The sequence below is a fragment of the Pholis gunnellus genome (assembly GCF_910591455.1).
Source record: "Pholis gunnellus genome assembly, chromosome: 15".
In the NCBI taxonomy this organism is placed as follows: domain Eukaryota; kingdom Metazoa; phylum Chordata; class Actinopteri; order Perciformes; family Pholidae; genus Pholis; species Pholis gunnellus.
Genome location: NC_136542.1, coordinates 15,711,581 through 15,734,920, shown reverse-complemented (window position 1 = coordinate 15,734,920; position 23,340 = coordinate 15,711,581). Strand labels below are relative to the sequence as shown.

Sequence of the window (23,340 nt, the reverse complement as noted above, 5' to 3'; positions counted from 1 at the left end):
AGTCTTTCAATGAAATTGAGCAGCAGTGGTGAAATGTTACTTGGTGCAGTTGCTCAGCACAGAACTGTAGTTATTTGAAATGTTCAAGTACATGTTCTGTTCATCAGTACTGCCATATTTTTACTTTTCCATTCCACCTTATACTTTTGAGATACAAACTTATTAGATATGATGCATTAACAAACACAAGTAGGCATATGCAAAGTAGGTTAAACATAATAGCGCCTCCTGGACCAGCTGCATTATTAAAATGCTGCACACACATCCATGCATCAGTTATAATAATCTGAAAATATCACATAAATGAATGTAATACTGGAGCCATTCTGCTGCATAATGAGAAACAGTACTACTCTAAGTACATTTTACTACTTCTGCACTTGTAATGGAGTTTTTACATTGTGGCACTGCTACTTTTAATCAGGAGAAGGGGGTCTTAAGTATTTTTTCCACAAGACCACCACTGATGAGCAGGTAGTGCAAACTGTTAAATAGAGTGAAAGAACTTCCACACGAGTAACCGCACACAGAGAGGGGAGCACTCTGTCGCCCCCTGTTGACAGCAACGGACATTACTTCCCATTGATTGGACGTGATAAAAACTATCCGCCTCTCGTCGCTGTTGTCTCCTGCAGTGTGCGGTGAAAGCCAGCCAAAAAAGCACTAAAATGGCGCTTACTTCCCAAGGAACAAAGAAAAAAGTTTGCTACTACTATGATGGTGAGTACTCGTGTGCTTATAATGTAGCAAGCGGCCGCGCGGATGATTGAAATCCGCCACTTCGCGCCAACAAAGGTTGCCGTTTATTCCACCTCTTGCTAACCAGGCACGTTAGCTAACCGAGCTAGCTTGAGTAGCAGGCGGCTTTCATCATCTCCGTCTATCAGCGTCGCTAAACCCACACAGAGTATTAATGCCCCGCTAGTATTGCATCGGCTTCCCCGAATGCACGGGTTTCCCCCGAAATGTATTTCCAACCCGTTTACGTACCGGATGGTAGTTTTTGAGCTGGATTAGTTACGGCCACTAGCTAAAGAGCTAACAATGGGGGATATCAGTACTTCATTGTCGCCGCAATTAACGCTCACGCCAAGCTCGCATTAAAATGGCTCATCTCGCTGCCTTCAAAATGCGAGGGAGTTCGGCGGAGGATTACATGTTTTAGTCGACATTAATCGATGTTTGTAACAAAGCGCCACCGTGAAAGTGTAGCTGGGCACTTTGTGTAGTTGTAGTGGAAGCAATTTGACTCTCCCGTGTTTTGGAGTTAGGATCTTTACCGACGTGCATGATGGTATTGTCGGAGACCATCACGACCCATTCAGGGTCTGAACAGGAAGTTATCATGTTCAGTGTTTACCGTCTACTTCACGTCTACATTTGTTCAACTTTTGCATGTGAAATAAACAAATAATTCAGCCTGGTGTGTTTTATTTTCCCTCCAGGTGATGTTGGAAATTATTACTATGGCCAGGGGCACCCCATGAAGCCCCACCGAATCCGCATGACACACAACCTGTTGCTCAACTATGGCCTCTACAGAAAGATGGAGATATACGTATGTTATATTACAGTAACGGTGCTTCTCAGTCACATTTCTGGACCTCACTAGCTCGTCTCGTTGTGCCCCGGGAACTGACTTGTCCTCTTGTGTTTCAGCGTCCACATAAAGCCAGCGGAGAGGAGATGACCAAGTATCACAGCGACGACTACATCAAGTTCCTGCGTTCAATTCGACCGGACAACATGTCGGAGTACAGCAAACAAATGCAGAGATGTAAGTTGGGTCGGAGAGGTGTAGTTTGCTTTCATTGAATGTTGTTTTCATCTTCATCAAACTAACTGTTTATGTCCGTTTCTCTGCTTCTGCAGTTAATGTGGGAGAGGACTGTCCCGTGTTTGATGGTTTATTTGAGTTCTGCCAGCTCTCAGGAGGGGGCTCTGTTGGTAAGTCTCTTTTTTTTAAATACTGCTCAAACGGTGACATGCTGCCCCAGTAATCCGTTCATTTCAGTACAAGCAGGCTGCTAATTCTTCTCTGTGCTCCAGCCGGTGCGGTGAAGTTGAACAAGCAACAGACAGACATTGCTATCAACTGGGCCGGAGGCCTGCATCACGCCAAGAAGTCTGAGGCCTCTGGGTTTTGCTACGTCAACGACATCGTACTCGCTATTCTGGAGTTACTGAAGTGAGTACAAAAGCCCTATCGTAGCCACTCAAGTACAGCTTTGTTTTGCACAAGTGGGTGTTCAAAAGGTCTGTTTTGGGAACTGATGATGAGTTTACGGTCCAGTCGTTCTCCTAAACGGGCACATTTGTTTTCAGAAAGAATGTTAAATATACTTCCAAAGGCGGCAAAGAGATTTTCTCATAGGCTAGATCAAAAGTTTTAGGACTTAAGTGAACCTTTTTTTTTTTTAATCTTTCCAGATACCACCAGAGAGTCCTGTACATAGATATTGACATCCATCATGGAGACGGTGTGGAGGAGGCCTTCTACACCACAGACCGTGTCATGACTGTGTCCTTCCACAAGTATGGGGAGTACTTCCCCGGCACGGGCGACCTGAGGGTGAGCCTGCAAATAATTTAACAGACCATTCATGTTGTCATCGTAGTCATACGGTGAGTTGACTTATGCCTTGTTCTCTGCAGGACATTGGTGCCGGTAAGGGTAAATACTACGCTGTGAATTACCCACTGAGGGATGGGATTGACGATGAGTCGTATGAAGCCATATTCAAACCCGTAAGTAAACAAAGACTTGTTGATTGTGGTGTTTAAGTAGTTGGACAGCAGCAATTTGAGAGATGTTGTTTGTGTAGATCATGGCCAAGGTGATGGAGATGTACCAGCCCAGTGCTGTGGTTCTGCAGTGTGGAGCCGATTCTCTGTCAGGAGACAGGCTCGGCTGCTTTAACCTCACCATTAAAGGTCATTTGAAACATCTCTCTCTTGATGACACTTAAAGCAAAGTGGTCTGCAGCTGTCTGGCTTTAACTGAGAAACTAAATGTTTTTTTCCCCCCATGCCGTGCTCAGGCCATGCCAAGTGTGTGGAGTACATGAAGAGTTTCAACCTGCCACTGCTAATGCTGGGCGGAGGAGGCTACACCATCCGTAATGTGGCACGCTGCTGGACATACGAGACCGCTGTGGCCCTTGATACCTCCATCCCCAACGGTGAGTCTTTTATGCCCATGCTGCACTGAGATCAGTTTGTCTGGTTTTTATTGTGAGAAAGGATTTCTCCATGGTGGTGATCAAGCACCGTCTCAGTAAAGAAGCATTATACAGTGTATTGGAGATAATTAAATATTTATGAATTATTGAAGTCAGTTGCCAGATCCTTTGATCATTAAACCACAAAATATTTAAGTAGCATTAGTTGCCCTGCAGGTGAAAATAGTCTTGAACATTTTTTAGTAGCCTCATACAAACGGTAAAATAACTTCATATTCATTAACTTGACAGAGCTCCCGTACAACGACTACTTTGAGTACTTCGGACCAGACTTCAAGCTGCACATCAGCCCCTCCAACATGACCAATCAGAACACCAACGACTACCTGGAGAAGATCAAGTGAGTGCATCAAACTGCTGTTCGGTTATTGTTTTTTTTAACTTGAGTAGAGAACTTTGCTACGTCATAGGTAACGGTTTGCGTCTGTTTGTTTAGTGGTCTGTGCGTTGAACCTGCTTTCTGTCCTCTAGGCAGCGCTTGTTTGAGAACCTGCGTATGCTGCCCCACGCCCCGGGAGTCCAAATGCAGGCCATCCCAGAGGATGCTGTTCAGGAGGACAGTGGTGATGAGGAGGAGGAGGACCCCAACAAACGCATCTCCAGTAAGAACCTCTCACACAGTCCTAAAGTTCCAATTACAATGAATCTAGCCGTTGAAACGTTAGCGTTCCATGTTCTGATTCAACCCTTCCCCGCTGTCAATGTTCAGTCCGTGCTCATGACAAGAGGATAGCCTGTGAGGAGGAGTTCTCCGACTCCGAGGATGAAGGCGAAGGAGGCCGCAGAAACGCAACCAGCTTCAAGAAAGCCAAGCGAGCCAAAACCGAAGGTGAGAAAGAGGGAGAAGAAAAGGAGAAGAAAAGTGAAGAGGAAACAAAAGGTATTTATCCATTTTTTTACATTTTCATTCCGCCCTCTTCATCTCGTTCTGTTATTTAAAGAGTTAAGTACATCCTATGAGTTAACATGTTAAGTCAGATCATCCTATAATATTACTATGAATTTGTTTTCTTTTATAGAAGTAAAAGAAGAAGAGAAGGTGCCAGAGGAGGAGAAAATGGACACCTCAAAGTGAGAAAGCAGTGCACACACGTATTGACCATGTTGTTCAGGAAGTGGCTTACTGGGTATGTTGATCGTGTCCTTTCTCTGGGTCCTTTTAGGCCAAAAGAGGAGTCCAAGACACCTTGAGGTCCTCAGCAGCCAACGATGCCAAGGCAACGGATCAGAACACATCTTAAAGCGAGATTGTTCTGAATAAAACATCTTTCCAGGCTGCTGCTGTCGAAGTCCGTGAAGAACTATATCTTTGTAATGAGACCCCGCCCCCTCAGAATGGGATGGGGATCCAAACGTTTTCTAGGACACCTTTTCAACCTTACCTGTTTATGGACTGAGGTCAAACTTGAGTATTGTTTTTTCTATGCTTTCTCCTTTTTTTTATTAATCTTTTTATTCTATGACTTGCTATTCCCTTGTGACGTAACTCTGTAAAAATGGCTTAGTACATGTATGCTTTTATATATCTGATGGATTTAATTTATTTAAATCATAGATATTTTTGGCTACTCTGTTATGTCTTACAGTCCCACTTGTGTCATGTGTCTTTAAAAAAATGCAGTTGAAGCATGTTTATACAATAGATCCTTTTCTGTAATACATTTGTGTCACTGCTTTTGTCTGCTACGGTCACCAAGAGGGGTTACGAGGGTTGTGTATACCTGAATAGCTTTTTTTACATGGCACAAGGCAAGTGAAATTACAGTTCTATATTTTAGGTCGTAATTTAGTATGTGTCCTTTTAAACATTGACATCTTCATCTTTTTCGGACTCCTGCCACAAAATATCAAAATTGTTTGGGTCCTGTCACATAATTGCTGGTGTCAGGCTTAGATTCCACTTAAATTTGGACTTAAATATGCAGAGTACAGAATTAATTTGTTGTATATATTTGTATTCTGAAAAGTGTCATTTAAATCTGACAGACCCCAGTGTGCATTGAACACTTTTTTACACCAATAAAAACTGCCCTGAAAAGTTACTCGTTTTGTTACATTTTTCTAAATAAGATTGTTTATAAAGTGTTAAGTCTGATGAAATGATTGACTCTGCTACATTTAATGTCTTTCAAGATACAGGTGGCAGTGCTCTGTATTTATTTTCAAGAAAACACCCAATACATACAAACCATACCTCATATTTTAAAACCAACAGCAGTATTTGACCAGAGAAATAAAATGCCATCGCTGACTTCAAGTCCAACAAATGTCTTCTTTGGACATTTAATCTGTAACAGACACGCTCAATACAAAACCTTCAGATGTTTCATGTCATCCAGTCAGGACAAGTGCTTTGCAACCTATCGCATTAGGTTCCGCTGGTTCAGAGCCATGCACTCTGCTCCACTGCAGTGTCGTCCAGCAGCTCATCCTGCTCTGCAGGCTCAGTTCCAGCATCGCTCTCTGGATCCCGTTCTGGGGGCAATGACGGCCTTTCAACAGCTCTTTCAACAGCTCCCTGGTCACGCACCTGAAACTAACATGAATTCCATTTAAGAGACGCTACCTCGCATAAATCAATGGTATTAGAAAAGGTAACAAGAAAATCACATTCAACAAGAATGAAACGACTTCTTGAATACAGACACTGTTTGCAAATTTTCATATTTTACACATTGATTCAACATGTTTAAGGTTAAACATCTGACCACAAAGCAGCCAGTTTATAGGGCTGGTCAAACATCAGTCCAGACAACATTGTGAAGTGTTTCTCAGACCGTAAAGTTAATTTATATAATGTTATTACAATGGTCTTAGAACATAACCATTAGTGCATGAGTACATTTTATTCTCTATATGTATTGGTGAGGTTCAGGGGTTGATAAATCCAATGATAACATCCACTGAGTATTGATGTGTGCTTTTTTTCAGTTAACTTCAAGCCAACCCTCAACCACAGATCGAACCATGTGATCATGAGGGACACAGTTCCCATGCTACTCTGTTTAGGTTTGCCTTGTCAGCAGGTCTAGACCACTGGCTTCTATTTGTATTCAATTAAGTCACAGTCACAGTGCCATTTGTGGGTATAATGAAGACATGTCAGTTTACTGTTAGAACTGTGACTTGATTAAATGTTTTTTTTAACTAAGCCTTGTAAAAATAGTTGGTATGATGCAATAAATGAACGTAAGCGTTACTTAATAGTATAATAGGCTTTTTTTGTTTCTTGTTTCAAAGACATTCAGGGGTAACCCCAAACAGTACAGTATGCGATTCTGAATAAAAATGTCACCGTCAGGCAGGAAAGTGCTGATATCTTTTGTAAATATATTCACTTCTCCTTTACTAAATCAAGTTTACAATACAGTATGTGTCCCTTGCACTGTATGGATTTTTCAGTTCTGTTTTGAAGGTTTTTAATATTCACGGTTTCAACTGAATGTTACACATCCCTGCGCCATTTACATTTATGCTAAAAACATTTTTATATTAAAAAAGGCAACTGTCTTGACTGAAATGACTTACTATACGTGACACAGTGAGATGACGTAACATCTGCCTTTGACAAATAATGCAGGTCTCGGTTTTTTCTAGCACAGTCAACAGAGTCAGTGATCTGACAGCAACTTACCCTCCTGCCCCGGGTCGGCCGCCTCCTGCACGGACAGAGGTAGAGGAATGAAGTACAGGCAGCAAAGCAGCGGAAGGAAAACACCATTTCCACCAGCGACATCAAGATGAGAGGCACCCACAGAATGATTGTGGTGCCCTGGTTGACAAAAAAAAAAGATGACGGCACACCTCTGTTCAATAAACACTTCTCTTTCTTTTTTCAAGTCAATATAAAAACTGCAGATGGACAAATATTTATATTCAACTTACATAGATCCGGGTGGGGTCGAAGGGGCATTCGTACGTGATGCTGGAAGAGCCGTGAACCTCGTCAGAAAATATGCAGTGTGTTAGCAGGCCCCGTCCTTTGTTAATGATGGCTTTCACCACTGAAACTGACAGGCCCAGGGTGGAGGCGACCGACAAGAGACCTGCCAGGAAGCTGAAGACCAGAAGGACCCACTGCTGCACAGACGACGCAACAAGAGTATGTTAGTTACACTAGTTACACACTGGAACTAGTGTGTAAAAGACACTTTTCCTCACAACAAATAACATGCTTTTCAATGTCAAGTAGATGTAAAAGGGAAGCTCTAGGAACATGGAGTAGATATCTCTATGAATTTCATATCTGCATGTATTCAAATAGGTATCATCTTCTGTATATTTACATACATGCACTGACTCAAAAACAGAGGGCAGGTTCTAACAAGAGCCAGCAAATGACAGATGTTAGTGCTGAATGGAGGAGCGAGGAAGCTGTGCCAAACAGAAAGGGGGAGCAGTATTTACCAGGATCCTGTTCCTCTTGTTTTTGGACAGGACAATGGCAGTTATTCCAACAATAATTCCCTAAGGGGCACAATAAAAAAGACAGATCATTCATCACAGATACAGATGATACAATATTAATAAAAAAAACTATTTTAAACCAATATCCGCTATTAAACAACAATTTGCTTTTAAGTTCTTCGTGCACACAGTGAGTCTTTCGCACCACTTACCACCAGGCCTGCCACAATAGCAATGACATTAGAGATGGCGTACACCATGTTCCGGGCCAGAGAGTGCACATTGATGTGCCTGAGCACAGCGCCGTGCACCAGCGCTCCGAGAAGGAAGTTAACATGGCCCACCAGCACCAGCCCCAGACCCATCTTCATCAGGGCTTTGTTGTCCTTGAGGTTGGCACAACATACCCCTAGAGGAGGCAGAAATATTTAGTTGTGAGCATTGGGACTTCTGCCAACAAGATATACAACTTATTCATTACAACAAGTGTACGACAGTCCATATCATCACACTGAAGCATTTGACTGCAATCAAATATTAGAGTATGTAAATACCAGCTGTGTGAGCGTCAGCGTTGTTGACAGGAACACAGTATACAAGACAAAATCAGTTTATTCACTGTGATCCGAAATATGGAACAAGCTGTAACTGCAGTACATTGAGAGCTTGTGTGCGAGCTTTGTGGTTTCAGCAGAGCAAAAAAAAAAAACAGAAAAGAAAAAGCGGGCCAGCGGTTAGTTTACCATGACAACACTTTTAACACTTCCAATCATCCCCAACCCCTGCAGAGATAGCTGAAGATCTCACCCCCTGCAATGCTGCAACATGCTGCAGCTATAGCGACAAATTCAGAGACGGGGTCTTTTTTTTCCCTTCCTCTTAAGGAAAGGTGAAGCAGCACTCACCCATAACGGCCTACCCCCTCCTGAACCACACAGGACAAAGCTTCGGGTTGGGTATTTTAAACATCCACCCATCACATTGAACTGGCCTGACGGGTCAGGGAAGAAACTCATATCTGCTACTGGTCTGTCTCATTCAAACCTTATGCTGGGTGCTGTAGAAAAAAAGTCCCTGTGTTTTGGTCATAATATTGTTAGTCTAATGTTTGCTGCCGTGCAAGTGCACATGATCACATATTGTCACTGTGATGTACACACCCTAACAGAAACACTGATAGAATTTAAACTACTACTAAATTTTGTAGTGACTGTATCAAACTTAATGTATTCTTCATCCCAATATGATATTATATTTTCCGATAATTACACTACTATCCTGCTTTATGTCGGACACTTTATTTAGGTTCTATAGTAACGATAGCAGGCACACTGTGGGACCCATGCTATACTACTACAACAACAGCCCGCAATTAGGAACAATTAGGAATTCTAAGCAAGCCTACGCAATGGTTGCCCACACAGTTTCACTTGTATTGAGGTGAAGCTCCCCCCAACAAACTAGCAGGCCACTACAGGTGAGGCTCGACCACTCAATTAATTTAAGGTGTTTTCAATGATTTAAATGAACAGAAAAAATAAGATATCACTTTGCGTTGGGTTATCTAAACACCAGACAAAAAACCTTTGTTCACTATCAGTTAAGGACCGCGCAGACCACGCCTAAAGAAACTTTCGCACGCAACACATATTCTGTCACTTCCACCAAAAAACAGGTGAGAGTCAACTTACCTAAATTCCCCATGTTGGATTTCATATCAACCGTGGATCATATTAGTGTACAAGTTGTATAGAAGTCATTTCTGACAGCTGTTTTGACACTACTACGACTTTAGGTGCGTCGTTGTCTTCTTCCACTGCCGCTCACCTGCACACACACACACTGGCGTTACCTTCCGCCTATACCTGCGCGGAAGCTCCGCCCCGAAGCACGTTCACTCTACAAGGAGAGGGGAAAAGTTATTAACTGATTAAAAAACACATGCAACTCTGTCCATTCTGTCCATTCTTGAAAGGACATTTTTTAAATCATAAGATAAGGCCTCTATTATAAGGATTACTATTGTTACGATTAAGCTACCCAGCAGTACAAACAGTAATTCAAACCAGGGACAACATTAACGTGATCTACACGTTAATGCCACTCTATTTACAATCTAGGAATGTATTCTGAACTAAGCCATTCTATGATTAGCCTACTTTTAATTTAGACACTTTAAATGTATTTTGATGTTAATACATTTGTACTTCTATACTTACATTTTTGAATGCAGGACTTGTAACAGAGTATCTTTGTGGTATTGCTACTTTTACTGTAAAAGATGCAGTACTTCTTCCACCACTGTGCTACGTATCCATAGAGTTAAGCTTGATCATCTAGTTCTTTAAATCCTTTGAATGTGTAAATGTGACCTGGTTCATAAGGACCATAAGTATTTGGACTATGACACAATTTTTCTAATTTTGTTTATTTACACAACTCCAATGGATTTGAAACTAATCAGTCAATATGTGGTTGAAGTGTAGACTTTCAGCTTTAATTCAATGGATAAAACCAAAAAATCACAATGACTGTTTAGGAATTACAGAGGCTCAAAAGTAATTGGACAATTGTCTGACAAACAGTTTCATGGCCAGATGTGGCCTATTCTGTCACTATTTCATGACAAATGATGCCGACAATCGAATTCAAAATGTTATATTTGCAGTTGGTAGTTGGTCCTTGGAACTCTCAGCATGGGGACCAAAAAGGTGTCAATGCAAGTGAAGGAGGCCATTATTAGGTTAAAAGAATTGGTGTACCTTGGTGAAGAAAAACCCCTTCATAACATCTACTGAAGTCAATAACACTCTGGAGGAGGTGCCATTGTTAAAGTCAACAATCAAGAGACGCCTTCATGAATCTAAACACAGACGGTTTACAACAAGGTGCAAACCACTGGAAACACTGCAGAACAGGAAGGCCTGATTAGACTTTAACAGAAAACATCTGAAAAAGCCTGACCAGTTCCGAAAAAGATTCTTTGGACGGATGAAACCAAGATGAACTTGTACCAGAATGATGCGAAGTGAAAAGTGTGGAGAAGGAAAGGAACGGCTCATGATCCAAAGCATACCACATCATCTGTCTAACATGGTGGAGGCAGTGCTTTGGATGGGCATGTATGTCTGCCAATGGAACTGGGTCGCTGGTGTTCATTGGTGATGTCACAGCTGATCGAAGCAGCAGGATGAGTTCTGAGGTGTTTAGGGCTAAACTATCTGCTCAGATTCAGCCTAATGCTGCAAAACTGATTGGACAGCGCCTCACAGTGCAGATGGATTATGACCTAAAACATACTGTGAACACAACACAAGAGCTGCTTATGGCAAAGGAATGGAATATTTTTCTTCAATGGCCAAGTCAGTCACCTGATCTCAACCCAAGTGAGCAGGCTTTTCACTTACTTAAGATAAAACTAATGGCAGAAAGACCCACAAACAAGCAGCAGTTGAAGGAGGCTGCAGTAAAAGGTCTGTCATACCAAAGTTATTGCTAAATTGGACCTTTTTGTTCTTCAAGTAAATACCGCTGCTAAGATGGGGAAGACGAGAATATTTAATACAATTGATCTTGTCGGTCAGGGCTGAACAAAGACCCTGGATATCTGAAATATTTGCAGTCAGCAATAACATGAACAAAATACACATTTTCCATATTTTTTGTTTTTCTTAATAACAGCTTGTGAATGTTTCCCGCCTCACATTTAATCACACAAATAGGATTTTAAAAAAGCATTGCCAAAGCAGCATAATTGTCTGCCAGCCTCGTTAGCAGGATTGCCAGCAGCTGTGCCCCCCTGCTGCTGCACCTTATTAATGACACACCTGGGCTAGGAGGGTGATCAGAGTGATTGGCCCACTTTGAATTTTTGCAATGGGGACGATGGAGCTGTTACTTTGCATTCTTCTGGGACACCATATTGCTGCTCAGTCAGTAATAGAAAAGCAGGATGCCACATTTTTCCACGATGTTCCTGGATTTTTGGACGGCTTCATGCCTTTTCCCTTTGAAAGAAATTTTGATTTCACCCCACCTGACGACCCCTTCAGCTCGTCGAGGCCTTGGATCCCTGACTTGCACGTGCTCGCTGAATTACCTCCCATCCCCATTGTTCCCAGAGTTGAAGTGTTTTGTGATGAATCAAAGCTAACTCTGCTGGTTGACAAGAGCTCCAACGGTCTCCTACTGACTGGAGAGGAGATGCAGTTCGGTGATGGCTGCTTTAGCAACAGAGAGCTACCAAACCAATTTGTCTTCACTTACGGTTTCAATGAGTGTGGCACTACACCAGTGGTGAGTTGACCACATTCTTTATAGTTACTTTTATTTTCACAGCTTCGTAAAGCAGTCTTGATTCTCTCTTACAGATGCAGAATGGCTTGGTGATGTTTACCAACTCTCTCTACTTTAATCTCAAAATACCGCCCATCACCTGGTGGGAAACTCGTCCCACGGTGCACATCGCTTGCATCCCAAAAAGGTGCATCCACTGAGTTACCATATCATTTGCAAGTGCCCACAAGTAACCATACTGAAGGAGACTGCATCTCTTTTCAGGCCATATCCAAACTTCTTTGACTCCAAGGCATTTCCTGAGAATGGCGAGCCCTTTAACATCCAAGCCATGAACCGTGAGTAATATGATTTTAAGAGCATGCTTTTTTAAGTTTAGTTTCATGTGTAGCCACGAATGTTCGACTGCAAATGTTTTGTTGTTCCTGCAGCATCCTGGACTAGCAATGCAGACTCTAATATCTACGAAAGAGGACAGGTTGTCAACCTCCAGGTTTCTACCAAAACCAGGCCAGGGCGGCAGCAGCTTTTCATCCAGTCCTGTTTTGTCTCTGCGTCTCCTGAGCCTCAGACTAGGCGTAGGCACGCAGTCATAATGAATAAAGGGTAAGCAGCCAGTCAGCTGAATTATTTGTGAAGTTTGTCCGTGAGCTAATCACCTGTGATGCCTTTTCTCTCTGCCAGGTGCACAGCCGGATTGGGTTCCCATCATGCCGTTGCACGGTTTGTGGCCTCCAACAGAGCGGATGTGGTTAATTTTGTTCTCGACACATCTTATCTCGTTTCTGAGGTGAATTTTGATCAAGCTTTTTTTTTTTTTTGTCTGACCTGTTTCTGTTGTGCTAACTGTATGACCTTGTGATCTCTCTCCTCTGAAGCTGTACATCCAATGTAGTGTTGTTATCTCAGACCAGGGTATCAACTTTGGTTCTAAATCCTGCAACTACAACATGATCCAGTCAAGGTATTTCTACATAAATCACATGTTTTTTTGTGACCTTTTCATGACTTAATGAGATTCATTTTTTTTCTTCCCCTCGCTTTCAGATGGGAGGACCTTAGTGGAAATGCAGAAGTGTGCGAGTGCTGTACGTCAAAGTGTAAAGGTCTGTCGGCCAAGAACCTTCCTGAAGGTCAGTGCTTTGTTTTTGGTCAAAAGGTGAAACACTAAATGGACTTTGTCTGCTTCTGGTCTCTTTACTCAACAGTGACTGACCTAGCATGTCGTTTCAGGTGCCAAGGCTATCGTCAGCGCTGGCCCCTTCATCATTATGGACACACCTATTGCGACGCTTCCCTCTGAACCGCAGGAAACCTCCAGTGCTCCTGTTGCAGACCCCATGGCGTCTGATCGTGCAGTGACTGAGGACACAATTATTTCTGATAACCCTGCATTACGACCCCCTCAGGGTGTGGTGGTTGTGAGTCCGGACCCAGTTGCCAGACTGACCCTTTGGCTACCTGGAAAGGTGCCAGATACTGAACACGGCGAGAAGAGGCGTTCTGAGTCTGAAGACAACTTGACATTTAAGTTGAAGACAAGTGACCCCATGTCAAATGAGCTTCAACTTTCAACCGCAGATCAGGAGCCTCTTCTGCATACGCCCACAAACGTAGTCCTAGAGCAAAGTTCAAATGAATTAGGAAGTGATGGTAATGTGTGGGATTTCAATTATCTTACACTGCTTGATGGATGGGCAATTCCTCAACAAATTGAAAAGGCAGCTTTTGCAGAGGAATCTCAAAGAAAAAGGCGTTTCGGAAGATCTGACATTCAACAAGATGTGGACATCCCGCTAACGACTGACATGAATGCAAATGTCCTAAACCAGAATGATTGTAGCAAAATAAGAGGGGAGCTGCCCCGAGAAGAAACAAATGATGCCCAACCATTAGTTCGCTCCAAAATCCAGTTCTCCAAAGGCTTGGATGGATCTGAAACGCTAAGTTATGAGGAAGAAGCGCTGGGACAACAAGAGGGTAAAGGTTTGCGCGAAAGAATTTGGCTGGATGGGATTCAAAGAATCCGGGAGCCCAGACGGAGAGGGCTGCATTCAACTTTCCTGAATATGTTGAGGTAACTAATTGTGTAATGTCAGTATGTTGTATGCATGAGGCTTTGACTAATTTGTATATCTCTTATCCTCAGGGGGATGGACAAAGCAGAATAGCTGCATCTTAATAAGAATATTCTATAATGTAACTTAAATAAATGCATGTATAAGAAATAAAAGAACAGCATATTTTTCCACTTTGTCTTTTTAATGTCTAAAAAAAAAAAAAGAAAGAACGACCGCAGGGTGTGAAAGCCTTTTGTATTCCCACCCAGATGTCGCTGTGGGGCGCTGGGCTCTGCAGTTAGGACGCTACAGTGCGCGCTCTCCCTTTTACAACGCATGCTCAGTCGTGCTTCTCTTTTTTTCTATGTGACCCTGGTCACTATTTCCTCCGCACTGCCACTCTCTATAAAGTGCCCACGAGTTTCCCAACGCAGTCTCTTTCCCTGGCCACAAAACAACCGTGAGTGTAACTCACCGTTCTTGAAAAACTTAAAATAAAAACAATATAAAAAATATAAAAGCAACAAAATCTTAATAAAAACAAGAACATTTACTTAAAGAAAAATAAACGTTTAATTAAAAAAAAAAGCAAAATATGAATTTACAAAAATACTAGAAACAGGAGGTCCTGGGTTTCACCCGAAGTTGGCGTCTAAGGAAGAACTACTTCAGAAGAGCTCATTTATATCGTTATTTTACAGGTTTGACCCTTTTCTCAAGCTGGACCAGAGAGACAGTTGTCTTTTTATTAGTTGGGAGAATTGAAGCGCAGTTTCGGACTCGGAATACAGCTCATACCGGCTTTTTTTTTTCCTGGAGTTTTTTGGAGCGAAGCCTGGAACTCATTTATAGTGTGAACCCCGAGATATGAACACAGCGACCGGGAGTTATCCGATGGCTTCCCTCTACGTTGGCGACCTGCACCCCGATATCACGGAGGCTATGCTGTATGAGAAATTCAGCCCAGCCGGACCGGTGCTCTCCATTCGGGTATGCCGTGACATGATCACCCGGCGATCCCTCGGATACGCGTATGTGAACTTCTCTCAACCCGCTGACGGTAAGAAAAGAAACCTGTCAAGTGATCACTGTGCAGTTTGAGCATATTAGCTGCTTGCAGCATGCGGGGATGTAAGGCGCAGAAGGCTTGCATCCTTCACATATCGACAATGTCACCGTATGCTTTCAATGTCAGGCGTGAAACAGTCTGCGTAACCAAATGTAAAATCCGGGACACACTGGCGATGAATAAAACGCCCAAGACTTTAACTGAACTAAAAGATATTTATACAGTCAAAGTAAGACGAGCGGTTCCCCACACTGGTTGGAGGACTCATTTTGACCCATATAAGCCTGCCCCAGTTGTTCTATACTCCTCACTCCTGCTTTAACTGCATGTCACTGCCAGAGTTAAAGCCCACACATGCATATTGAACAATCATCTCATGCCCATCATTTGGAAATAAAACATTTGCAGACCTCACTTATTTTGCCCAAAATGACCCATTTCTCCTATTTAAAGGGCCATGGAATAAAACTAATTCCCATTGCCCCCACTGACAGCAATAGAAGGGACAAGCACAGCTTAACAATAACCCCCCTGCACTGACTGCTTTATTATGTTATTATGTATTGTCTGCATTAATATCAAAGACTTGATCTTATGTCTGGATTTAATCTAAGCTTCACTCTTTTTAACTTGTTAGGAATTATCTGAGTCACACAGTTGGTTTACCTGTAATATCTTCACCACCTAAGATGTGTGTCAGTTGTTCCACTGGGATCCCATCAAAGCATTGAGCAACAGTAGCAGGTGTTGTGGTTGTTTACATTGCGTGGACTTCTTTGCCTCTTGTGTCAACGTTAAGCACCTGTGACAATTTATCTGTATGAGTTGGTCACCAAAACCTGGAGTAAAGGCAGGTTACAACTGGCTCAAATCAAGGGATTAGGTGTCACTCACTTGAATACATGTAAGGAGGGCCACAAATGAGAAGATACCATATGTCATTGGAAGTGTAGACATGGGGGGGGGATTTGGGTATTTATTGTAAGTCCCTTTGGATAAAAGCGTCTGCTAAATGACTGTAATGTAATGTAATTTAAATGGGGCCTGATGTGCCTGTGGGGCGATAGCTTGCTACCAGTTATTATAACTGGTCAGTGCATCTGATATAATGCAGAGTTAAACGGCAATCCAGGTTGTTTGCAAACCCCCGTTGGATTTCTTAATGTCTCGGCTGTATGTGTAATCACTCACAAGACCTAGTGTTGCTCATCTGAACATTCTTGTTGAGTGTCTCTTCCCCATCAATGGTAGAGATTGCTCTACTCACACTCCATGCCAGCACATACCTCCCAGGACCCCTCTCTAAATATAGAACATCTTTCTGAGCGGCCCAAAATCTGCCTGGCCGTAATGCTTTTAAGCTCTTAACATGACAGAAATGGTTAATAACGACGAGTAATTCAACGCCGTCAACATTTTACTGAATGGCTTCACTTAAGATATTGATAATGCATTACATAGGTCACCTTGGCCTTTTTGAAACTACGATGTCCACTCTGAACCTTCCAGAAGACCACATGTTTGACAGTGGTCACACACCTTCTCTGAGCACACGAGCTGTAAAGTACAATTGCAAGCCAAACTGCTGATGCCAGCAGACGCAAGGCAGCTCCGTTTTGTTTACCAGACACTTTTAGCTGGAAAGCCTGGCCTGTGTGTGTGTGTGTGTGTGTGTGTGTGTGTGTCTGTTACTGTGGAGTGACTGAACAAAAGGATGTTTTGGCATGTGTGCCCACATGGACATGAGAGCCTATATGAGAATTAGAGCATAGCTGAGAGAGAGAAAGGTTTAATGGTATAAATTAAACCTTGGTGATTAAATTTGATTCAAATAAGACATAAGGATTTGATCAAATGAAACATATTGCAGCTTAATACCACATTTTAAGCTCATTATGTTATCTGAGGGCCCTCTGCACTGCTACTGCCACTGGCCTAGGTGGGACGTGGCCCAGCAGCATGTGGCGAGTTAGAGAAGGGGGACATGTGCTCTCAGCTTGCCCACTGCAGCTGTCCCTCACACTTGTCCCAGCTGCTCATCTGCCACATGGCCTACTACAGTATCTTAACCATATTACATGGGCCTTGTTAATGGGCTGGCTGCAGGGATTGTCCATTTTAGCTCACACTGCACAGGACAATAGGACTAAGACTAATACATACTCACCGTGATACCATGATATACATAATCACCGTATAGCTTCATGTTATTTCTCTGGGGATGTTATATAGGCAATGCTGTGTTTGTGGTTTAAAGGGACCTCTGCATTAAAGCACCACAATGCCTGATTCGTGTCCATGATAGATGGAAGCATGTTATGTGGTATAAATACAAGTGACTGATATGTTTTCAGACTCATGGCTCCATACAAACGACCAGCCATGACCTTTCCCTCTACCTCTCTGTCCCCCCCCCCTCCAGCTGAGAGAGCCCTGGACACCATGAACTTTGACGTGGTGAAAGGGAAGCCAATCAGAATCATGTGGTCCCAAAGAGACCCCTCCCTCAGGAAGTCTGGAGTGGGCAACGTGTTCATCAAGAACCTTGACAAGTCCATTGACAACAAAGCCCTGTACGACACCTTCTCTGCCTTTGGCAACATCCTCTCCTGCAAGGTATAACTGGCATAAATGTGACTGAGGTGCATAAAAGAAAGGGCAGTTTCTTTTTATGCTGTTTATATTCCCACTTTTGTGGAAAATTGTTCCTCACCGATTTCTCACAATTTGTGCTTAAATTAGACTTACACGTTTGAATAATATTGTTATTCTCATGTAAACTCATACACCATCTCTTCAGCAATTCTTCTACATCTTGGGAAACATGTATTCGCTTTCTTGCAGAAAGTTAGCTTAGAAGAACAATACCACTCTGACAGTTTGAATATGAAGCTACAGCTAGCAGCTGGTTAGCTTAGCTTGGACGGGACACTGGGGAAACAGCTAGCCTGGCTCTACACAAAGGTGACAAAATACTCCTACCCATACTCTAAAGCTCACTAATGAACTTCAAAACGGAAGTGTAAAACTGGCAAGTAACCCTTTTAAAACTTTTTTATATGGATTAAACAAACATGTTTATTTGTACAGAGCCAAGCTTGCTGTTTCCCACTGTTTATGGTCTTTGTGCTAAGCTAAGCTAACGGGCTGCAGCTTCAAAAATAGTGGAGAGATTTGAGAGTGATATTGATCTTCTCATCTCACCCTCAGCAAGAAAGCGAACAAGCATGTTTCCAAAAATCTTGAACTATTGCTTTAAAGTTAAACAACTGCCTGCGACCGTCATGATGCCTCTCTTCTGGATGAACTTTTACCCAAATGTCTTCCTCTACTCCAGGTGGTGTGTGATGAAAATGGCTCCAAGGGCTACGCTTTTGTCCACTTTGAGACCCAGGATGCTGCTGATCGTGCCATTGAGAAGATGAATGGCATGCTTCTGAATGACCGCAAGGTGTGAGTGTCCGGCCATCTAGGATCTGGGTTCAAAGGGGCGTTCATTGTCGATATTATATTAAAGAATTTAGTTTGAACTTTAAATTGATTGTAACAGTACTTCAAAGTTATGATGACGTCGAAAGTCCAGCTGTAGAGGGTGCAGTTCTTATTGAGCTTATGGTGAAAATAGTGCAGTAATAGCTTATATATGTTTTTTGTGTATAAACCTGACTCGTTTGTTCTACACGTATTGAGTGAAGTGACTTTTGGTGTCTTTTTTCAGTTGGTGGGTTTGTGTGTGAATAATCTGACTAATAAACTTATCTCTCACTCCCGCCAGTATGAAGATAACCTCTGACCTGATAGATAACACACTAAAAGCTCTTACACCTCATTTGTCCACTCGCTGGTCACCCGTCTTGGAGTGTTTGTTTGTATGTATGCGTGTGTGTGTGTATGACCACGCTTGTGTGTTTTTAGTGATGGATCGAATGCAGGAATGCAATACTGGATGGCGGAAGGGGAGAGGTCGTCATAGCAAGGTATATAAGATCATTTGGTCCTCCTCAGCTTTACTTTGTACTGTGAGACTCTGTTCCTCCATCCCTCTCCATCCACCTCCTCATCAAGTTTTGGACCAAGAATTAAGAAGGTTCTCACTGTGATGTCTAGCATGCCGACATATCTGCCTGCCTCTGGTGATATTAACTGCAGTTGGATGTCTTTTGGATTGTTTAAACCAGGAATGAAGAGTGACATGATGAAATAGCTTTGAATTTGTTTTGTGGATGTTGTCTCTGTGCTCTCTTTTACTTATCGTGCTTGCGTGGTCAGGTCGTCATCTCCCGGATCAAGTGTTTTTAGATCGGAAGAAGGATCCTAGTTTGTTTCTCATTTCTGTCAGGAATGTTTTACAAGAGTACGCTTTGCTGCTCTTCCTCCATCCTCAGGTTTGTGGGACGTTTCAAATCTCGCAAGGAACGGGAGGCTGAACTCGGTGCCAAAGCCAAGGAGTTTACCAATGTCTACATTAAGAACTTTGGAGATGAGATGAACGATGACCAGCTGAAGGAGCTTTTTGACAAATATGGTAAAGTGGGACTAGATGAATGGGTATTACTCCAAACTTTTATGTGGTCTAGTTCTGCTTTCTTACATCCACTCATCTGACCTTTAACCTCTGCAGGTACAACACTCAGCGTGAAGGTGATGATTGACCCGACCGGCAAATCCAGAGGCTTTGGATTCGTTAGTTACGAGAATCATGAGGACGCTAACAAGGTACTTTGGCCCCATGGAAATGCACCAAGTCTTTATTGGTATTTGCCTCCGGTAATTATGATCTCGTCCAAAGGCTGTGGAGGACATGAATGGCACCGACCTCAACGGCAAGACTGTGTTTGTGGGCCGGGCTCAGAAGAAGATGGAGCGGCAGGCGGAGCTGAAGAGAAGGTTTGAGCTGCTGAAACAAGAGAGGATCAGTCGTTATCAGGTCTGTAGAGATTAAGCGCTCAATGAATCAAATCAATCTTCAAATTCACTGCCGAAGAAGCTGCTATGAATGTATCATGATTGTCCGTCTTTGGTTTCAGGGTGTTAATCTTTACATTAAGAACCTGGATGACACCATAGATGATGAGAAACTGCGCAAGGAGTTCACTCCGTTCGGGTCAATAACAAGTGCTAAGGTGACAAACAGATGTTGCAATGCATCGCCACTAGAGAAGTGATAATGCATCTCTGCAATATCAATATAACAACAGTGTTGTGTAAAGCAACGATATTGTGAGTTTGACATTAACCAGACACAATCTGTCTCTCTATTAGGTGATGCTAGAGGAGGGTCGCTCCAAGGGCTTCGGCTTTGTCTGCTTCTCCTCCCCCGAAGAGGCCACCAAGGCCGTGACTGAGATGAACGGACGCATCGTTGGCTCCAAACCCCTCTACGTGGCTCTCGCTCAGCGCAAAGAGGAGCGCAAAGCCCACCTCACCAACCAGTACATGCAGCGTATTGCCGGCATGAGGGCCATGCCGGCTAACGCCATCATCAACCAGTTCCAGCCCACCAGTGGCTACTTCATGCCAGCTGTGCCTCAGGTGTGAGAATCAAAGTCTGTGTGTGTGTGTTAAAATAACTGCTCCTATTGACAAGCCATCAGATAACTATCAGCTGACTCTACAGTTCCCCTTTTCTCTACGAAGCTTTTCAGCCGTTCATTTTGTTTTTAATGCTTGCAACTTTACTTTTTTGGTTCAGTCTCGGCGCTGTAATCAGGCAGGCGGATGTTTTTAGCAAAAAAAAAAGAGCTTTAGCGACTGAAAAAGCAGATATTTCCTACAGGAGCTTGTGAAGAACAAAAACAGAGCTACAAGGAAAGGGAATGATGGACTTACATTCGCCTGTTAATACAGGTTAAAAATAAGTTAGCATACTTACTTGGCATACTATTTAAAGTTTGTTAAAAATAATTCCCAACAATTCCAAGTTGTTGTAGTGTATTTGCCTGAGGTCACCAGGCAAAGTTTTGATACTTTTGTTTAATTTTAATTTAAATATAAATGCAGCAGATAAAAAAAAAATAGACTGTAACAGTAGCTTATGATATTAATGCCATGAAATCATAAATTTCACTCACTTGTACCCACCAGGCCCAGAATAGGACTACATACTATGCACCCAATCAGCTCGCCCAAATACGACCCAACCCCCGCTGGCAGCAGCAAGGCGGCAGAGGTCAAGGTGAGCACATGGCATTAGATGGAGGGCATCTATCTTTCAGATCATTGTTTCACATACCTCACCTAATTGTACTGCAATGTAGCTATTTAAAACATTTCGATGCTATTAGGTTTTGTATTGCGCCTCATTGTTTTTGGCTCTACTTCTGTCACTCCCAGGTGGTTACCAGGGGATACCCAACTCGCTGCGTCAGCCAGGACCCCGTGCCAACCTGAGACACATGAGTCCTGGTGGCGGCACACAGGGCCCCCGAGGTGCGTTCACCAATAACAATTGATTGACTCTGACGTTATTAACACATATATACAGAAGAGGTTGTCACACCACTGACTCTTCCTCTCTGCTCCTAGCCTCCGGCCAGGCCATGGCTCCCCGTCCCTCCATGGGAGTCCCCGGCCCCCGGGCCATGCCTCCTTACAAATATGCCACTGGTGTCCGTAACCCCAACCCCCAGGGGGTGCAACCTATTGCCTTACAGCAGGTATGAGCGAGAGACCAATCACATCGTCTACTGTTCCTATCATATCCAGCACCCAGCTCGATAAAAAATTGTTTCCCTATGATATTTATTTGTCCTTTCTAGGCTCAGCCAGCCGTGCACGTTCAGGGCCAGGAGCCTCTCACGGCCTCCATGCTGGCTGCTGCGCCCCCTCAGGAGCAGAAACAGATGCTTGGTAAGAATCCCGTGACGTAATAAAGGAACTGTAATGATTATCCGTTTTTATTAGGTCGATTCATTCTCAATTTTTCCAAATAGGTGAGCGTCTTTTCCCGCTGATTCAGTCCATGCATGCCAACCTGGCAGGAAAGATCACCGGCATGCTGCTGGAGATTGACAACTCTGAACTGCTGCACATGCTGGAGTCCCACGAGTCTCTGCGCTCCAAGGTACTTGGCTAGCTCCGTCTTTGCAATGACGTCACGCTGAAAAGTCCGTTAGCCATAAGCATGTGTCATTGTTCATGTTTGACGTGATGTTTGTACAAGGTGGAAGAAGCCGTCGCCGTGCTACAAGCCCACCAGGCAAAGAAAGATGCCACTCAAAAAGTGGGCAGCATAGCCACTACTGTTGCTGCTGCCACATCCTGAAGACCGCGTGCTGTATTGAATTGGTACGATAAAACATAATCAGTCAAGCCATTCATACATAATTTAAGTTTTGTGGTAGTAATGAAATGTCATTGTGTTGTTTCAGGGCACAGAAAAAATGAGCAGAGGTGCAGAGAGACACACTACACTGACTCCAAACACCCAACTCCTCTGAAGAATCAACAAAAAGGAAGAAAAAAAAAGGAAAATATAATTAAAGAAATATACTAAAATAATATAAAATAACACAGTTCATAATTTTCTAGGTCTGTACAACTTTTAAACTGCATACCAAAAGCAATGATGCAAATCGATCTTGAATGAAGGTCTTTCATTTTGTGGCAAAGGAGAGAAACCGTTCTTCTAAAGTGAATATGAGCCTTCTTCTTTTTCTTTGCTTGAAAGTTTAATATTTGATTTTAAATGATGGACTCTACCATCCTATCATGTTATCATAGGTGTGTGGTATTCTCAATAAAAGGATGATATATCAAGGTTCCCACTGTTACTTTGTGTTACTTTAATGCTTGCATATAACTCACGGTATTCAGTTTAAAGTGTGTATCTGACACACGCTTACCTGTCAGTAATGCACAGAGAAGGCCAAAAGCCAGCAAACAATTTAATGCCGAGCATCAAATCCTTGTCTGGGCTACATTGGTATCATTTAGGGTGTCCCCTCTTCATATAGAGGGACTGCCAAAATCAACACAAAATGGAAGTTGCGCCACAGTAGCTTTAACGGAGTGTCACTCTCAGTCGAGAAATCAAATGAAGAAACAAGACTTTTGGGGTATTGGTCTCTTTTCAAGGCAGGCATTTTGAGTTGTCAAAGCAAGAAATGCACAAGTGTAAATAAGTGTACCAGTATGTCATTGGTCGGTGAGTGAGTACGCGCAATTCTGAAACTGGATCACCTAAATGCAGTGGTGGTCAGTCAGGGCCTGCAAAGCCTTCTCTGCTGGCCTAAACAGAATCACAAAGTTAGAGCTATTTTATAAT

General features: G+C 42.9%; 3 protein-coding genes across 3 annotated transcripts; 2 read left to right on the top strand and 1 right to left on the bottom strand.

The window, feature by feature from the left end:
- The first annotated feature begins 590 nt into the window (after window positions 1-590).
- On the top strand, window positions 591-5,284 carry LOC306707483 (putative histone deacetylase 1-B). The gene is made up of 14 exons (XM_079174970.1): window positions 591-720; window positions 1,446-1,558; window positions 1,660-1,777; window positions 1,873-1,947; window positions 2,050-2,188; window positions 2,431-2,572; window positions 2,656-2,748; window positions 2,826-2,934; window positions 3,042-3,182; window positions 3,474-3,582; window positions 3,714-3,844; window positions 3,952-4,122; window positions 4,262-4,313; window positions 4,406-5,284. The coding sequence occupies exons 1-14, from the start codon at window positions 669-671 to the stop codon at window positions 4,431-4,433; spliced, it is 1,473 nt and encodes a 490-aa protein (XP_079031096.1). The 5' UTR covers window positions 591-668; the 3' UTR covers window positions 4,434-5,284.
- Window positions 5,285-5,370: 86 nt separating this feature from the next.
- tmem54a (transmembrane protein 54a) lies at window positions 5,371-9,500 on the bottom strand. Its single transcript, XM_079174933.1, has 6 exons — window positions 9,341-9,500; window positions 7,862-8,058; window positions 7,650-7,709; window positions 7,128-7,322; window positions 6,877-7,014; window positions 5,371-5,778 (listed from the first exon to the last, which is right to left on the bottom strand). The coding sequence occupies exons 1-6, from the start codon at window positions 9,363-9,365 to the stop codon at window positions 5,626-5,628; spliced, it is 768 nt and encodes a 255-aa protein (XP_079031059.1). The 5' UTR covers window positions 9,366-9,500; the 3' UTR covers window positions 5,371-5,625.
- Window positions 9,501-14,454: 4,954 nt separating this feature from the next.
- On the top strand, window positions 14,455-22,836 carry pabpc4 (poly(A) binding protein, cytoplasmic 4 (inducible form)). Its single transcript, XM_079175127.1, has 15 exons — window positions 14,455-15,065; window positions 17,497-17,690; window positions 18,412-18,527; window positions 19,460-19,599; window positions 19,696-19,790; window positions 19,864-20,001; window positions 20,102-20,197; window positions 20,337-20,606; window positions 21,159-21,249; window positions 21,408-21,503; window positions 21,600-21,730; window positions 21,833-21,923; window positions 22,007-22,137; window positions 22,237-22,361; window positions 22,445-22,836. The coding sequence occupies exons 1-14, from the start codon at window positions 14,873-14,875 to the stop codon at window positions 22,336-22,338; spliced, it is 1,884 nt and encodes a 627-aa protein (XP_079031253.1). The 5' UTR covers window positions 14,455-14,872; the 3' UTR covers window positions 22,339-22,361; window positions 22,445-22,836.
- Window positions 22,837-23,340: the final 504 nt, after the last annotated feature.

Bases quoted from the DNA above. Each gene is read 5' to 3' on its own strand.
- LOC306707483 (XM_079174970.1), top strand. From the start codon at position 669: ATGGCGCTTACTTCCCAAGGAACAAAGAAAAAAGTTTGCTACTACTAT. The intron at 2,573-2,655 runs GTGAGCCTGCAA...TGTTCTCTGCAG, and splicing joins CCGGCACGGGCGACCTGAGG to GACATTGGTGCCGGTAAGGG. The intron at 4,123-4,261 runs GTATTTATCCAT...TTTCTTTTATAG, and splicing joins AAGTGAAGAGGAAACAAAAG to AAGTAAAAGAAGAAGAGAAG.
- tmem54a (XM_079174933.1), bottom strand. From the start codon at position 9,365: ATGAAATCCAACATGGGGAATTTAG. The intron at 7,710-7,861 runs GTAAGTGGTGCG...TGTGCCCCTTAG, and splicing joins CTATTGTGGCAGGCCTGGTG to GGAATTATTGTTGGAATAAC. The intron at 5,779-6,876 runs GTAAGTTGCTGT...AATTCATGTTAG, and splicing joins GGCCGACCCGGGGCAGGAGG to TTTCAGGTGCGTGACCAGGG.
- pabpc4 (XM_079175127.1), top strand. From the start codon at position 14,873: ATGAACACAGCGACCGGGAGTTATCCGATGGCTTCCCTCTACGTTGGC. The intron at 21,504-21,599 runs GTGCGTTCACCA...CTCTGCTCCTAG, and splicing joins CGGCACACAGGGCCCCCGAG to CCTCCGGCCAGGCCATGGCT. The intron at 21,731-21,832 runs GTATGAGCGAGA...TGTCCTTTCTAG, and splicing joins AACCTATTGCCTTACAGCAG to GCTCAGCCAGCCGTGCACGT.